Source organism: Caloenas nicobarica, chromosome 3 (genome assembly GCF_036013445.1).
Source record: "Caloenas nicobarica isolate bCalNic1 chromosome 3, bCalNic1.hap1, whole genome shotgun sequence".
Classification (NCBI taxonomy): Eukaryota; Metazoa; Chordata; class Aves; order Columbiformes; family Columbidae; genus Caloenas; species Caloenas nicobarica.
The window spans coordinates 20405071-20423729 of NC_088247.1; the positions used below are offsets into that span (position 1 = coordinate 20405071).

General features: G+C 37.5%; 1 protein-coding gene across 1 annotated transcript in view; it reads right to left on the reverse strand.

Annotated features, from left to right (window-relative positions):
* Positions 1-11425: 11425 nt before the first annotated feature.
* TPO (thyroid peroxidase) overlaps positions 11426-18659 on the reverse strand; it is a 41914-nt gene continuing 34680 nt past the window's right edge. Inside the window, 3 exon segments of the mRNA XM_065632038.1 lie at positions 11426-11589; positions 14784-14954; positions 15459-15667. Of these exon segments, the coding sequence (XP_065488110.1) occupies positions 11426-11589; positions 14784-14954; positions 15459-15667 (544 nt within the window).

Below are 18659 nucleotides of genomic sequence, written 5' to 3' on the forward strand. Positions count from 1 at the left end.
GCAGGCTCTTTATAGCCACCAACAGCTTGGTTATCTTACCACCAACTCTGCCTCCAAAGCTCACAAAATTTTGAGGTGGCCAGCAGTCTATCCACTTGGTATTCAGAGATCATTTGTGGCAGATCAGATCTCTGATGTACATTTCAACATGACAGAGTAAAAAAACTAAGGATATTGCTAGAGCTATTCTAGATGGAAAATGACCTAAAGCAGCTGAGAGCTTTGGCTTTTTCCTAAAATTACTAATGGAAGGCAGAAAAATCCTGCAAATTTGTTCACAGAATGGAAAATGGTAAAAAAAAAAAAAAAAAAAAAAAGTTGTGAATGTTGATATTTTGGTTTTGTCAAAGAAGTTAGTGTTCTTTAAATACTTTCCAGCTGACATCTTAGTTACTTGTCATCTTAGTTAATAATGTCAGAAATTCCCTGAAGCATTGTGGAATACATAAACTTCGAACCATAGCTCTAAATCTCTCCATTCACACAAAGGATCACGGGATTTTAACGACCCAGTTGGGTCAGTGCCTTTGATTTATAGCTCACCTAGCAGGGTGGTAACCTCAGCCCATGCTTGTTTACCTTTACTGTTATTTGGCCATACAGAGAATGTTTGTGTCCATTGTTCTTCATTTTAGGAGCTCAAAAAGAAAAGGAAATACAAGACTCCTATTTCAGTCACATCAACAATTATTGAAGATGTGAAAATGAGTGCTTGTAATGTATAATGCTCAACCAAGCCGAATGACAGATAAACGATGGGAAGAAATAACTGGGAGAACTGCAATTCATTTTGAGCATTGGCTGAAGTCTCTCTTGCCACCTTCATGGGACTGTTCCAAAATTAATATTTCTTGTGTTCTTCGAAAGATAGTATTCATGCTTTCCCTTGTGGCCAAATCTCATTCAGCAATCAAAGCAGCGAAGCGATAATTAATTACAATTAATTTAGTAACCCCAAGAAACCACAAGTGGAAATAAAGGATAAGCACTCTACAGTTCTATGATAAAAACTGAAAGAGCGTGCAGGCCATGTATATGATAAGGAAGCAGGTGCATGAAACATCTAAAAGGAGAATGGAAAAAAAATGATAATCCTGACTGAGTGCTGGCTGCCTACCACTTTTCAAGCCCTGCACAGGCAGCTTGACGGCACCACTTTGCAAAGACACTGTGTCTAAAATCATAGCTCTTACTCTGCACATGTGACAGAGCGCAAAAACCCTGCAGAAAGGGTCAGCACACACACCTTTGGATTTTCAGTGGCCTTTCAGCATGACTTCAGCCCTGTGGTCTGGATTTGTTTCTCTTGAAATGCTTGCCTCTGTGTTGATCCTGGGTTAACAAGGTTTGCTTGGAGGCTAGCTGTCCATGCTGCATGCGGAGACTTGGGATTCACATCTACATAGGCTCCAGCATGCAGGTTGACAGGTATTCCAGAAACCCATCACAGCAAATCTGTTCTGCTGTGTCAAGTGCCAAAGTATCTTTTGCTTTTTTCACTCTACCATGCTGTCTTTCTGATGGAAACAGAAGTATGATGAAGTACAAACTGGCACATGGTGATAAAGTGACAAAGCTTTCCTGGAGGGTGGAGTTTATGCCCCTGCAGTGATGGGTGTGCAATGCATCTTCAGCTGCCCCCTGTATCCTAGCAAAACTGGTTTGCTATCTTGGGAGTGGGCAGACATCCGTCAGCTCAGCAGACTGCATGCTTCCAGTGCAATGTAGCACACCGTGTAAAATAAAGGTGACCTTCCAACCTGGGAAGTCTGATTGCCAGTTCATCTTGAATTTTAGTATTCAAAGCATGTAACCATGTGACTGACGGACTTCTGAAGAGAAGTGCACCAAGTTCATTTGGAGCTTGTGGGATGCCAGGATAGGAAGAATAATAGCGAGAATGTTAATCCCTCAGTAGCTTTGCACCTTACAGAAGATTTAAAAAAATGATGATACTGGTAACTTAGCTTTGCCTTTGTCAATGCTCTTATCTTACTATAGTTGTACAAAACTTTTCTTATGTATGCTGAAGTGCCAAAAGCAATTGCCGTGAATACTCATAGTCATAATACTCATATTCAGAATCATAACACAGTTTTAATAATTGTCATTGAAACAATCTAATAGAAGGGGACATGCCAGAAAATAATATGATAGCTGCTAAACACTGTAAAAAACATCTCTTATTCTGCTTTAATTCAAGCTCTTTATTTTGCTTTTACACATCTCAGTTATTAGTGGAATAAAATTGTGCTTTGAGTTTAGTACACAGTAAATTAGAAGTGCTGCTCTGTTTTGCCTCTCTCTTTACCTTCCTCTGAATGCAGTTCAGTATTTATCTTGTTTCTCAGTTAAATATGTACAAGGACATGAATCCATCCACCAGAAAATAAAAAGTGCAGAATGTCAAAAGATTAATTTTTAAATACCTGAATAGCACAGAATCCAGGGCTCCTGTAGTAAAATTTTCTTAAGTAAAGGTAGCATTGTTATCATAGTTTTGACAGAAGTGTCAAAAGTCATGGTTTTTGTTGCCTCAAACCAGCTGGTTTTCTCATCCCTGCAGCGTGCAGTGCTGAGAGTACCAAGTGAGACTAAAGCATCTGCTGTGATGAGTCACTACTTAGAGCATTCTGCATTTTGCAGCAAAGCAAAGTAAGTTTGTCCAGTATTGCATTCCAGCAAAGTTTAAAGAGGTATCATTTTTCAGGATTTATGTTCCTTTAACATCGCATTAAAAGCATGCAAAAAAGGTAAGAACATTTATCCAAAGGTTACAATCTATCACTGTCATAAATTTCAGAAAAAAAATTAAAGCCAGTTAAAATTAGGAGACCAATGACAATGTTTTGAGTTGAATGACTGTGAGAAAACCTGAAACTAAGTTATTTCATACTGGGGTAAAAGGCACTTTCAGAGATAGGTCTTTCTAATAATATTTAAAGATGACTATATACTGAAAAAAAAGGAATTATCGTAGGCTAAGCTTTATACTGAGTTGAACTGTACTACATAGCAACATTTTCACCTAAATTAAATTACGACATACTTTTATTTTCTTCAACTGTGGAAATTGGCTTGGAAAAATCAGAGTTTCAAAGCTTCCATTGGGGAAATGCACAATGTATTCAAAAGACCTTAGAAAGACCAGTTAGTGTTTTCCAGAGTTGTACAGATAACTGCTACTTCATGAGAGGTTATTCAGGGTCACAAATATTGCCATGGTTGTTCCTCCTGATCTTATCCAAAGACTTCAATAACTTCTTTATTTTAGATTGTAATGGGTCAGAAACTAACTGGGGAAGTGATACTCAAGGTCTAATCCATTAAATCCCAACTTTTACATTGGGTCAGCATTGCTCAGCTAGAATTGTAGAAACAGCAACGAGTAGACAGAATCTACTTTAAAAACATATCAAATGAAAAAACTCTTTCTCTTCTTTTAACTCAAAAACTTTGCTGCATGTTTTCAATGTCATTTCAGTTTAATTCAATATATTAAATGAAAATTGAAAATATGTTGAATATTCTATGTTGTATCCTACAATAAGCAAATGTAAAGCTTTAGAAAGACTCATCATGGTACTCTGCAGAGAAGAAATACTGCTAAAGATGAAAAGTTGGGAATATTACGTCTGCTAGTAGTTGACTATGCAGAGAAAAAAAAACAAGGGCAGAAATTCAACGCGGAAGAAATGTTAGCATATTTAGATTAAGAAGCTGGTTAAACTTATGACTGATGTAGTACTTTCCAACTTAATGTGATCAAAAAATTATCATTATATCCCCTAAAACGATGGAAACTAAAGAACCTTTAGGAAATGTTACAGCATCTGCAACAACAAAAAGCATGCCATATATACGACAACACACAGTAACTATACTACCTATACAGTAATTTCAAACTTCAAAATAAAGGTTCATTGTATTTCCTTAGGAACATTCAGGCTGGCTATAGCCTGTTGCTCAAAGAGCCTGAGTACTACACAAGTAGATCACAATTGTCTCATCACTATTTTGTAATTTCTTCCATCGTATTTGATATCCCACATCTTTTCTCTTATCTTCTGTCCAAACTGTACAGTATCTAAAGAATTCATCAAACAAGGAATTGGTGCAGATCCTGCTCTAATTGAACAGGGGCCTCTTGCCACTATCCCAATACAAATCAGTATTAGATATTCATTCTGTGAATGAATCATACTTCTATAAAAATTGAGATAACAGGTTCTGCCTTGGACTCACACAGGTAACCACACAGAAGAACAAGAAAAAGCACAAAGCCACTACTGCTACTCAGTAGTGCCCTCAGATTGAGCTAGTGGCAAAATTTTCTGCCTCTTTAGATTACTTTTTGCCAAGAGAAGATATTGGGCTTGCGTGCCCCATGTCAGAAAGCACTCTTGTTGAGGAATCATGAGGTGTGGCTAGGTCTCTGCTGCCTTTCACTGTTTCATCCATGTTTGTGGTCAAATCAAAAAACAAGGAAGGAAAAGTGACATTCCAGCTTCAAGGAAAAGCTAACAGCAAGGTGGTTAAGGTTTATAGGAAGCGTGAACTCAGCTTTGCATTGGTTAGAAATCAAAGCACACATTCCCAGTAGCAGGCTTTGGGAATGTGACTTCAGCTGGGTAGCTGTGCAGATGTAGGCTGACAGCTTAGGAGGAACCTTCCACTGTGTCTGGTGCACCTGGGGAAACAAAAATCACAATGGTGAGGAAGAGGGAGAGATGTCTCAAATACTTGAGTCCCTCTTCAGGTTTTATTCAGTGCAGAAGGAAAACCTTTTATGTTTCAGGACTTCATTCCTTACAATAAGGCTATTGTCATGGTTTAACCCCAACTACCAACCAAGCACCAGGCAGCCACTCGCTCGTTCCACCTCAGTGGGATGCAGGAGAGACTTGAAAGAGTAAAAGTGAGAAAACTCATGGACTGAGATAAAGACAGTTCAATTGGTTAAACAAAAGCCATGCACACAACAAAAGCAAAAAGAAGGGATTCATTCACTGCTTCCCATTGGCAGGCAGGTGTTCAGCCATCTCCAGGAAAGCAGGGCTCCAACACAGATAACGGTGACTGGGGAAGACAGACGACATGACTCCAAATGTCTCCTAGCATTTTTTGCTCAGCATGACATCATATAGTATGGTATATCCCTTTGGTCAGTTGGGGTCAGCTGTCCCACCTGTGTCCTCTCCCAGCTTCTTGCCCACTCCCAGCCTACTCACTGGTGGGGTGGTGTGAGTAGCAGAAAAGTTCTTGACTCTATGTCAGCACTGCTCAGCAGTAACTTAAACACCCCTGTACTATCAACACTGTTTTCAGCACAGATCCAAACCATAGCCTCATACTAGCTAATATAAAGAAAATTAACTCTATCCCAGCCAAAACCAGCACAACTATATAGTAATGAAATGCAATTCAAAAGCTGTTTGGCAGCTGGGTTTCTTATACACTACTTTTAGTACACTGTAGTAGTATCTATTAGATACACTATAGTAGTATCTATTTAGAGTGAGGGAAATAAAAGGCGAGAGCATGCGACCCGATATACTGCCACTTTCGCTGACAATTTTATCAGAGATTTTAAATAGACTAGATAAATAAACACAGTATTACTGAATCATAGAAGCATTTCAGTTGGAAAATACCCTCAGGATCTTCAAGTCCAACCGTAACCTAACTGTAGCACTACACTGTGTCCCTAAGAACCTCATCTAAACGCCTTTTAAACACCTCCAGGGATGGTGACTCCACCACTTCCCTGGGCAGCCTGTTCCAATGCCTGACAACCCTCTCTGTGAAGAATTTTTTCCTAATATCCAGTCTAAACCTCCCCTGGCGCAGCTTGAGGCCATTTCCTCTTGTCCTATCACTTGCTACTTGGTAGAAGAGAACAAATCCCTCCATGCTACAACCTCCTTCCAGGTAGTTGTAGACAGTGATAAGGTCTCCCCTTAACCTTCTTTTCTCCAGGCTAAACAGCCCCAGCTCCCTCAGCCGCTCCTCATCAGACTTGTGCTCCAGGCCCCTCAGCAGCTTCATCACCTCCTCTGCACTCTCTCCAGCACCTGAATGTCTTTCTTATGATGAGGGGCCCAAAACTGAACACAGGATTCAACGTGGGGCCTCACCAGCGCTGAGTACAGTGGCACAATCACTTCCTTAGTCCTGCTGGCCACACTATTCCTGATACAAGCCAGGATGCTGTTGCTCTTTTTGGCCACCTGGGCACACCACTGGCTCATATTCAGCTGGCTGTCAATCCTTTTCTACCAGGAGATCCTTTTCTGCAAGTTTGTTTGGTTGAAAGTATTTGTAAACACATTTTCCCAGAAGAGAGTATTTGCAACATATATTCATAAGAAACCATAAAGAGTATATCCAGAAAAAACAGACTACAGAGTCTCAGCATCACTTTTTTTTTTTAACCAAATGAATCAAAATGTCTCATTTTCATTCTGTCTTACAAAGAAAATCATTTATGTGAAACAAAATCCTTATTTCTTGACACGTGGATCTTATTTCAGTAGCTGAGAAGGAACTACCTTGTAATTTTCAGTTTGTTTGGTCTTTCAGGGACCTATTATTGGAGTATTACAGATAAACCTGAAATGTAACTTTTGGCTCTGCTTGTTTTCTCAAGTTATTTGGTCTTTGGGATAACCAGTTAAGGACAATTCCTTAGTGGGAGTTGTACTCTGATCAAGCCAATGGGAGGTAAATCGTTTGAGTTTTTTTCATAAATACCATACAAACTGGCTAAACTGGTTATTGAAAAGATTTATGGACAGTTCTCAAGTTATAGTATTAGAAAGCCATTAATCAAATTTAATCATCATCTGAATAGAAAAACAAATAAATACAGTGCAATCTCAAAGCTAAAAGTTGTCATGAAGGCACAAGAGGAAAGGTACTAAAGTAACAAAAGTAAATACATTGTCACCAGTGGACCAATTATTAACAATAACTGAATTAAACTGAATGGGAGGAAAACTAAGTTTTTCTAGAGCAAGGTTTCCAGAATATTAAGACTAATGTACTTCAGAAAAAATTGGAGAATTTACAAGTGAAGTAACTTCACTTCCTAGTGAGCTGTACTTCATATTCTTAAAAAGTAAGAGAGTGACTGGATATATATGAAAATTTATGTTGAAACAGGTAAGTGATTGTTAGCACTGAGAGAAACAACATGGTAAAATGAATTAGTTTCTTCCCAGATTGAAATTATAATTGCAGTGTTGGAGGTAATATTAACCTGCTCACCAAGACTACAGAAATGAAAATGAGACTTCTTCACACATACTGAACTCTAATTTTAAACCTCCATGTGTTCATGATAATTCCTTTGGACTACATTGTGGCACTTTTAATGACAGAATTAAATCTTTACTCTATTTAACAGATAAGAGCCCAATATTGTTCATTTTTTGCCCACAACATGGACAGGAAGAAGACTGAGGGCACTCACACAATAGGTTCTTATCCCTTTAATGTATAATGAGTTTGTATCGCAGTGACACTCAAAGGTTCCATTAAAGTTTCAGAAATTTAACATACTGGATAGATTTTTCATGGATTTATCATGTAAATTAAAAAGTAAAGTCAAAACTCTATTACTCATTGAATTATACAGAAGTTTCCCATGAGCACTTTAGATAATCCTCATCCATCAATCATATAAACACAAGCTAGTTTACTGGTTGAAAGTATTTTAATACAGCTTTTTCAAGTTTTAATGGATTTTATAGTTATCACTTTTTTTTTTTTTAATGTGGCTAAACACATCTAGATTCCTTTTTAATGTGAGAATACATAAAAGAAAATAGGATTTATAAAAGCAAGCTTATTTCCATTGTCCTGGGGGTAGGAACATGTAATTATTTAATCATATGACACACTTCAACCTAAAAAGTTTCTACTCATTGGCTAAGCCTTCATAAATGATTGGTTTTAACCTACTTCATCTGGGAGGCAAAACATATACCTTTTAAATATCTTCACTGTGGGTCAACATGACAGTCTTTTTCTCACATTAGAGTATGCACAGATGGAAAGTTGGAACTTTTCTGTTCGTAATTTATGTATTTACTTCTAACACTTATACAAACCATGGAACAAAGTGGTGAGGGCTGAGCAACTTTAATTTGAGGCAACTCAACGAATTCGCTTCCTGAGTAGTTAGCCTATACAAGTTTCCATCTTAGTCAAAAACATTATTCAACCTTAGAAAAGAAAGCCTTGAGCCTACTGATGAATTCCATCAATAAAAGGAGGATTGAAGGTTATATAGACTTGCAATATTGAATAGTTAGCATTACTACAGCACTTAAAATTTTAAGAGCACTTCAGTTTTGAAGATTGAAATGCTCATAATAATGTGAAGTGCTCTCCTAATTTTAAATCACTCTGTACTGCAGATCCCTGAATTCTTATTACTGCTAAATTTCAGCTGCTCATTTATTATAATCAACATGTTGGTTTAGAAAAGTGTTGCACTGCCTTTTTTACCAAGGCTCGAAACCTCATTCTAAATGCACAGTGAAATTAGCTGGGCCTTATGAATGAAGTCCTTAAAAATGCAAAAACAACAGACCAACAAACCAAGCCACTCAATAACCTTGATAAAATCTTATTATATCAGCTAAACTAAAAACACAGAGAAGTTGTTTCATATAAATTTGTCATACATTTTTTAAAATACGGAAATTAAACAAACTAGAACACAGTAAACTGTTGGTAACATTCTCCTTTCACTTGTTAATACAAATATTTTTGGGAGCAATCTACTGTCAAGTAGTTAATTAATGGAAACAGTAGGAGAAATGATAGTGAGATATGCACAGAAGCATGCTAAGAACCACAGCTTACAGAGAAACCATGTAAAATACTGCTAGAAACCTGTTCATTTTCTCCATACCTAATCACAGAATCAAAGAATCATTGAGGCTGATAGGGACCTTTTGAGATCAAGTGGTCAAACCTCTCTTAAACAGCAGGACTTGTTAATTGGAGTCTAGTGAAAGGCAACGAAGACGATGAAGGGACTAGAGCTGTTTTCATATGAGGAGACCTTCAGAGAGCTGGGACTGTTCTGACTGGAGAAGAGAAGGCTCAGGGGTGTCTCGTCAATGTGTATAAATGCCTAGTGAATTTGAATTAAGATGACAGACATTCTTCTCAGTAGTGCCTACTGACAGAAAAAGAGGCAGTGGGCACAAACTGAAACACAGGAGGTGTCATCTGAAAATCAGGAAATGCTTTGTCACTGGGAAGGTAACTGAGCACTGATAAATTTTGCCCAGGGAGGTTGTGGAGTCTCCATTCCTGGAGGTTTTCAAAAGCTATCTGAACATGGTCCTGGGCAACTGGCTTTAGGTAGTTGTGCTTGAACAGAGGGACTGGGCAAGATGACCTCCAGAGGTCCCTTCCAACCTCAACCATTCTGGGATTCCAGATGTAAGTACCAGGTCCCATAGGCCACCTTTCATTACCACATGAGCTATCCATCCACATTTCTGTGATCCCAGTGAGGTCAAAGCATTGTAACTGGCTGGTCCCCAGGACTGCATGCCTGGATTACAGTTTACATAACAATAACACCAAAACTTCAGCTTAACCTTAGTTCTTCCATATGTGTGCTTCAGACATCACTTTTTTAGAAGGTTTAGTCTTCAAACATTGCTTCTTGCTCATAGCACTTAGCTGGGGGCTACCAGTGGACCAATAATAAGGTAAAGAATACCTGTAATTGCATCCTTGAATCTAAGAAGGAGTAGATATTTTAAAAGACTCCAGCAAACTCGACCTTAGCATAGCATGCAAAGAGAGGTCCATGGACATGACAAACTCTTCCGTCCACTGAGGTCTGAAGGAAGGCACTGACCTTCTATGCTAGCCATTCACCAGTGGCCTGGGTGGCTGTAACTGCACTCATTTTCTTGAGTTGTCAGAAGGCAAATGAAGCTCTGAAAAGCACATTTGATTTGGTCTGGGGTAAGGATCACTTGGCACAGTAGCACTGGCTGTAAGCACTTTCTGTTTCCTCTTTTGAAATATAAAATTTACCTTATATTTGGAGCTGCCTTCCATTTGTGCCAGTGCAGTGTCCTCATATATAACCTGTCTTTGTTGCACTGAACACCAGTGAACTAATCTCTTTAAGCTAGTCTAAAGGCAGGTTTTTGTCTTTGGATCTGGAGTGGTAATTACATGTGACCATGGTTGAACAGGTAAAGGAATAAACTGTAAATAAAGATAAGAAACACCTACAAAGGATTTTTTGTTGTTAATGTTGGGTTTGCTTTTGTTTTTATTATTATTATAATATTTTAAAAGATGAAACTCTGAATGACTAACACAATCCCTTTTTAGTTTTATCCTAGGAAGAGTTGACCCCGAGGATCTGCATTTATATTTGCTATAGCGAGAGGGCAGTAGGTGCTTCTGGCAACATTCAGTGTTGGGAAGGTCATACTGCTGGTGTGCCTGCCCAGCGGGATGCCAAGTGCTGCTGTGTTAGTGCGGTCCCCCACTGGGCCTTTGCTGATCTCACATGGCCTCATTTAAGGTTTCAGTTGAGGAATGAGGTCTCACTTGAGGGATATGCTCACACGGTTCTGAACCACAGTTGGAAAACTGGATATACGTCACAACACTGAAGACATTTGTTTGTTTGGAAGATGGTACTTTTTTGCTGGAGAGTTGTCATCTTGTTTTTTCTTTGTGCAATCCTACATGTCATAACCAAAGTATTCACAGAGACAGGAAACAAGAAATGTGCCACCAATGAGATTCAGTTTACTTATGATTTTGTAGCATTCGGCACTGAATATGCAAGATTTGAGCACTCTAAACTTTCTGTGCTTGCCTTGGGCACTTTGGCAAAGTAGTTATCCATCCATCTGAGTTTGGATTGCAGGTTTTCAAGAAGCTTTTGACAGATCTAGGCACCCTTTCTCCCGAACAGGAATTGCTTAGCATTAGTGGGCAACTACACTCATACTCTCCACTTAAACCTTAAGATCCAATACAGCTTCCACCTATGTCGAAAAGTTGAAAAACAAGAAAGTGTATAATTTATGATAGCCCTAAAAGAGTTAACACTTTTGAAATGTAATAGGTGGAACTTAGTTAAGGTTCGGATGCTGAATTTGGATATTAGCTAGGTAAAACTGAAACAGATTTGATCCTCCTTCATATTCAGTCAGGAAATATTTAGTGGTTTATATATGGTAGGAATGAAAAATGAAAGGCTTACTTCTGTGTCTGTATTATTTATTCGATAGCTTCATCTACTTTACATAATCTGGCTGTATCTTTATGTCCACGACTGTGTAGAAGTTTTTTACACGTTAACAGCTCTTCAATAAATGTCAATTTTATGATTTTTACAGCATTGTAAAACAGAGAAGAGAAAGTTTTAATGGACAGTAGGTTCACAGGCATTACCACCAACGCATGTTCTTCCATCTTCTGCCAGCTTGTAAGGATCAGTACAGAGACATTTGTAGCTGCCTTTAGTGTTAATGCATTTAGCAGAAGGAGAGCATGGTGGATTAATTTCATTTTCACATTCATTGATGTCTGTAAAATGAATACACATTGATCAATAATCATTACAAATTACACAGATGGATACTACCTTCTCATACACATCTTCTACAGGTATTTGTAAACGTAAGGTATTGTACACTTTAGATGACACATAGATACTGCTAAAGATCCTCATTGTTGTGGTTTAAAGCACAAAAGCTGGGTTTTCTTTGGTTTGGTTTTGGTTTCGTTTGTTTGGTTGGTTTGTTTGTTTGTTTATTTTTAAGCTGGAAATGATGAAAAAAGAAAATGTTGTTTTGGTAATCCACCAAAAGCTAGAAATGGCAATTGGCTAAAATTTCAAAAATGCAAACAGTAAACTCGAGAGCTGTTCTTGCACATATTTATGTCCTAAGATTTCAAATTCCTTTATAAACTTTTCCATACTGTGCTCTATAGAGGTGGTGAAAATAATAACACCAACAAAGTTCTGTATACTTCTAGGCATGATTTTGAGGATTCAAGGATTCAGGTTAGCTGTAGATATAAAATTTGTAACAGTAATCTATGATATCACTGCAAAGATGGTTGTTTCTAGATGCGATACAAATTCCGTGAAATGACAATGTCCTGACAGAATGAAAAGCAGATGAACCATTATCCATTGGAAAATGTACATAAACATATTGTTCCTGAGGCCATTCAAGACCTTTCGCTCTCACATTCTGATTATGTGAGAGTTGGTGTGGAGTGCAGGAAAGAAAGTACTCAATGAGGGAATAAATTGAGTCTTTTCCATATTTCTGTATCTTTCTTTGTTCTGTGCAATATTTACTTGCAGGGCTTGATTCAGTTGCCCAAAGATAAGTGTTAAGCAGTTTTAGATAGTTTCCCATTGGCCCTGTATAATATATGCCAGCTTGTTCAATGTCTCTGACCTATGGTCCTGGGAAGCACTACAAGCCCGTAAGTGGGCAACTAGCTGAGCCTTCTCTTTTTGGTTATACTCCTTTCTCTTCTGCCCCTACCACAATGTTTGATGTGATACTGCAGGCTAAGTAGCTCTTCTTGATCAGTATTAGAAACTGACCCTGTAGGAATGATTTACTGACTTCAGCATTGTCACTCAGACCACTTGGGGAATTCTGTCATTGGAAATAGGCTCAAGCCTGATCTTTTCTTAAATTTTAATAGAAAGTAGTAGCTGTTTCCAAAGCTAGCCAGCAACTGAGCAGTCAAAAGACTAATCATGCAGGGAATAATCTTAAACACCAGAACCCTTAAGAAACACTAAGTCTCATAACAGACCTCTGGAGGAGGAAAATCATCTGTTGTTCAGAATGAAGATTGCTGAACAAGTATTACTCCCTTGAAGACTACATTTTGGCTTAACTCCCACTGGCTTCAGCATTGTCTGTGGAGGAAAAACTGCACAGTCTTTGCTGGCACTGTAATACAAATGTGCTATTTCAATTTCTGTACATGCATAGGCATGCTATCTGTTAACTAGCTAACACTTTTTTCCATCTCTAAATAGTGCATGTCAGATCTTACCAGTCTACCCTACCACTCAAAGACAGCAATACCTGATTTAAGCAACGTAAATATTTATGTATCAAGAGTAAGATAACACAATATAAAGGAAGGTAGCATAGTCTAGCACTAAATGACTTCCTGAATCAATAGAAATGATTTCTGTCGAAGCCAAAGTTAGTAAGCAGGAATTAACAGCTCTCAGATTCCTATGCTTTTGCCAGCAAGCCTCTCTGTCTTTCCCAGGGCGGCATACAATTTTGAAACCATCTGCAGAAATGCTAAGCTCTATCCTCCTCATTATATTGCTTGACTTACTCCTAATTTGCTGAACATTTAAAAGAATCGGAATGCATCGCACAGACATACATGGAACAAAGTGCTTTCTACTGTAAAACTCAAGTAGCATCTGCATAAGTGGTTTTTGATGGTTTTCTTTTAATAAAAGCATTGCTTATTCAATATATGCAACAGCTTGTTTTCCTGTAGCAGATATACAGCCTTCTGTTTACATTACTGAACATATTAAAAGAAACTAGGACAAGGAATGATTCATTCATATAAGTTATTTATTCAGTTTGCTGCCAGAACATTAATCTATTATAATTCATTTAACAGCTTTATTGCTTTATATGGTATTTATGTGGGTGGAATTCAGTGGATAAATAGGATTTGAATAAAGGAAAGAGCTGCAAATTTCATTTGACTTTTTCCACACCAGGTATACAATTAGAATGAATAGCTTTCTATTCTGCTGTCACAGAAATACTGATAAGCAGACTTTATTGCGGATCAGCTGCAGCACTTGCATTCAAATTAATTTGCCGCCATTCATAATATATTCCATTTTCTCTTATGTTCTTATAAAACTGAGCACTTTGAGTGTGTGTATATATATAATATAACGTATAATATATATACACACACACCTCTTTATAAACACACACATTTCAAATGCGAACAGAGAGAATTCATACTTTATAGCTGCAAAGAGAGAATGTCTTCTAATGAAATATTTGCTACATTTTTTTTTCTTCCTAGCCTATTCTATTCAGTGGTAAAAATAAGGCAATGGTAAAAGAATGATAACAGAAAAGTATTCCCTTGAAAATGTGCATGAAATATCAAAAGGCAATATCTTTTTACTGATTTTTCACCTGCTCTACTTTAGTACCTGCAGAAGTAATTAATTTCTGGCAAATCTTTTCAGAGCTATTTGGGAGAGGGAGGTTGGAACTGAAGTTATAATTAATTTTCTTGATTTTACTTATTCACTTCACAGTATTTTTTCTTTGTCACTTTTGCTTAACTTATTAGGATGATACATGAACTACTGGTGCTGAGCTCATTTTGTATCTAGAGCATCCGTTGAAACAATGCTAGGAAAATGCCAGCTGTCTGTCTTGCTGCTGAATGTAGGAGGATGCAATATACAATTCTGATTTGCTGCTTTTTGGTTGTTAATAGACTCAATTTTTGCTTAATTAGGTAATTTTTAGTGACATTTTCCTATCATCAACTTGATTGCTGAATTAGGATGCGTAGATACAGAGATAGCTATTCTGGTGCAGTGAGAGTTTCACATTATCATGTTATTGTACTTATAAACCCAGAAGGTTCACTACAAGAGAACACAGGAGGGAGTTCACTTCTGATGAGCTGTGCTGGACTTTAGCTTTTAGAAACTCAGAAACAACAAAAACCCCAGATACCTATACAAATGGGAGCCTCAAAGTTCCATCCTTTACTTGTGCAGGTTAATTGCTCTTCTCCTTGTAACTGAAATCCGTATTGACATGAATAAGTCACTGTAGATTTTCCAAATTCTGAACAGTATACAAAATCACCATTTTCCACACTCCTTGGTGTTCCACATATTTCCTCTACAAACAAAAAGACTGTATTACAAGCTCTTAAAAATTTGTCATCTTACCCTCACATATGGACAGTATTGTCCATTACTTCTATAAATTAACTTCAGTGAAATTACATGTTTTAAACGTGATCAAGAATTAAATTGTTCATTTCTGGACAAGAATTTATATGGAATACCTCATGTTTGACTTATAATCCTTGTAAAATTAGCCTTAACTTCTAACAGTATGTTATCCAGAGTTCTGAGTTAATATTTTCTACCTAAGAACTCCTGCCCCAATTGCCATAATATCTGGGTATCTCACGAGCCATTCATGTTATCACAGTAAAGTTGGCAAACACTATCTTTTTTGCAGTGGAAGATGAGAAAGTAAAGAGAGACCTAGATCTCATTTCTAACCGACTAAACCTGTATGGCAAACCAGGAATGCAAGACCTGCCATAACCAAGGTTCATGCTATAACTGCTGATTACTCTCCCCCATCAAAAAAGACTGGTAATTAGCAGATTACCTTCCTGATAGAATTCTTGCCAAGCTTCTAAATTCATTCCAGATATATTGTCACAATGCTTAAAATCCTGTGGAAACTTCCCAAGTCGAAAGGCATCTGCTGGTACTTCAGAAATCCCTGTATTGTCACAAATCACGCGGGACAATGAGTGTTTTTTGAGTTCATGCTTTTGAGCTTCTGTGAAAACATTATCATTTTCCCACCAAAATCTGGAAAGATCAATAGAAATATTTTGAAAAGATCAAATTCAAAGAGCTGATATTTCTTACTTTCACAGTAAAAGACCCAAAATAAGAATTACAGCAAATGTAGGTGGAAACAACGATAAAAAAAGTAAATACCATGATCTGCAGACTTTCATACCCAGATTGAAAGTAATGAAAAATCTAGTGTGAATCTGACCTACTGGTTAGCCCAGATGGTCTGTTAAAGTCCCATAGTTAAAATAATTAATTTTTCACACATGCAGAATTGTTTTTCCTTGATGACACATGGTCACAAAAGGTGTTAAAATCCTGAGAGAAAAAATTGGACCTAATTTGTTTGAACTGAATGCTTAATTTTATGCACATGGGCATTCACTGTGCACGCATAAATTGTTTTAAGTATAAATCACAGGAGAATTACAAGAGTAACCCTAAGATGTTTCCCCATACCACAGCTTTTGAAATCTGCTTGCTATTACAGAATGGTTGCTATGAAAACAGGTATTGCTGAATGTTTCTCTGTTTAACATGGAGTTCTTCGTTTGCTAAGAAACCTGTAGCGATGCAGATTAATTGTAGCAGAAAATTGTAAGACAGTAATTGTGCTTTTGACCATACAAAAAGGTAAACTGAGAGGACTGGCTGGAACAAAGAGGAACTGTTTTCTCCATTTTGTCAGAATGGGAGTGCAGTTGCAGAACAAAATAACTAGTTGTTGCTACAAAGATGTATCTATCACATGATATATATTATATGTTTTATATATATATATGCCTACATTTCATATATATATATAATATGTGCATACACACATACCTATGTATTTAGAGACACAAAGGGAAAGAAAACACTGAGGAAAAAAGATAAAAATTTTGTACATAAAGATGTTCTGAATGGCAAAAAATATTTCTGGAGAGTTCGATATTAACAGCACATCTGCATTAATACACTAAACAGTCTTTAGCACTGCTAAACTGCTAAGATAGTTCCTTCTGGTACTCAGGTCAATTAGGGTTTTCCGAATGCTAAGGCAGGATTTGTGGCAAGATGTCCTAGGACCATTAGCAGTACAGTATAGATGTGATCACATTGTATGAATTGACCTCAGGTTTAATGCAGGACTTAAGCATCTATAACACTGGGAGAACAAGGCTGGGGTTTCTAGAAAGTTCCGTGGGGTTTTTGTTTACATTTTTCTGATTGGAAAGGAACAGCGATGTTGGCTGTGGACCCTGTGCAAACCTGGCATGTGTGCAGCGTGTCAGGGCTTTTATGAGCCCTCTGAAACGCCACCATGCAAATGAGAAGTCTGATAGTCCTCTTTGGGTCCTGGGGAACATGAGAGCTGCTGGTGTGCCCTAGTGGGGCTTTTCAAGGCAAATTGGACCTTGCTTCCAACAGGAGAGTGCTCAGAAGCCCAAAGCCACTCATAGCCATAAAACTTAGTTAAGGTAAGTGCACGTGAAGTTTTGAAGAACTGGCTTTAGGTATAGGCAAGTAATAACTTACAGCCAGACAATTTGGGGAGAAACCTATTCCACTTTGCCTGTGTTGGAGGAGGAGGTAATCTGCAGGACCAGGGATGGGGTGAATGTCCCATACGTTAGCAGCACTGTGACAAGAAGTACAGGAGACATGGAGGGGTTGGAGAGAGAGAAAAAAAAGATGCCTTGCTTCTACACCACTGTCCTCAAACTTCTCAGAGCATCCTGGAACCTCACTGACCATTCCCAGGCCCCTTCCCATAACCAAAGCCATCACAGACTTTGCTACATGCAGCTGTCCTACATGCAGCTGTCCTACACATTTCATTCTGTCATTACATGTACTGTCATTACAAAATTCAGTTTTATCTACGCTTCTGAGAAGGCTTGATCAGATCATTATTTTTAATCTACCCAGCAGACATGTTCACTCTAACATTTTGCTCCAATGAATCTGTATCAAGTGACCAAAATTATACAGGCGAATATTACAGCATTAGAGTAAAAATGAAAGAAAAAAAATTAGGCACGAGTCCCCTTATGCAAAGAATGACAAAGACACCTTCAGAATTTTTTTTCCAACTAGTGCAAATCCTGAGATCACAAATAGATTCAGAGTAGGAAGAGACAGAATTAGAAAGGAAAGTTTGATAGAACAGAAACAATTTGTTCCAGGTGATTCGTCTGAGCTTAAGACAGTGCCCAAGTTTAGTACATTAGAAAAAGAAATCCCGTCTTGCTTTGTAAGATAACTGACAAAAGATTTTAAGTCTATCAGAATGACATTCAGTCCTTCAAAAATTCCACTTAGTCCTGGTTTCTGAACTCAAATGAGTACGTTACAAGCGATGTTTTGGAATCTCTACTTTCTGACACGTCAATTAGAGTATCGTGTAAGCATGTAGTGTTACTAGTGCAGATATAGATAATACCCAATACTCTATCTAACAAGGCACTGAAATGAATGTTAGGATTTTCTTTTCTTATACTCACTGTGTGAAAACTATAACGTTGTCTCATACTTCTAAGTTCTCTTAGATAGTTCCTTAGCATAGTATTAATGACAGAATACCATTTCACATTTAAGTTAGCTGACACAAACTTTGTGGAAGAAACTTGGGGAATTCTTTTATTACTAGAACTCTCTTTTTCTCAATTTGAAGTTAAAGCTAAACTATGCTTAAGTTTAATTAATGTTAGTAGTATTATAAGACACTGATTAATAAATATAATCATAAAGTACTGAATAACTGAAACAAGGATGGAAGGACCTTGATAGATTATCCTTACCCAGATAGGGTCACATATGCCTGTACAATTCAGAAGACTTTCAACTGCATTTTTAACACAACTGAGTGGAATGTTTGTTGTCTGTATATTTGTGCTAATGAGACACCACCTTTATGATTAACATTGCTTTTTCCTGTGAGCTAATTAATTAACATTTTTTAAAGTTCAGATTTAAATTCTGCCTCAGATGCTTATTTATATAATGGTTCCTTTCCACAACA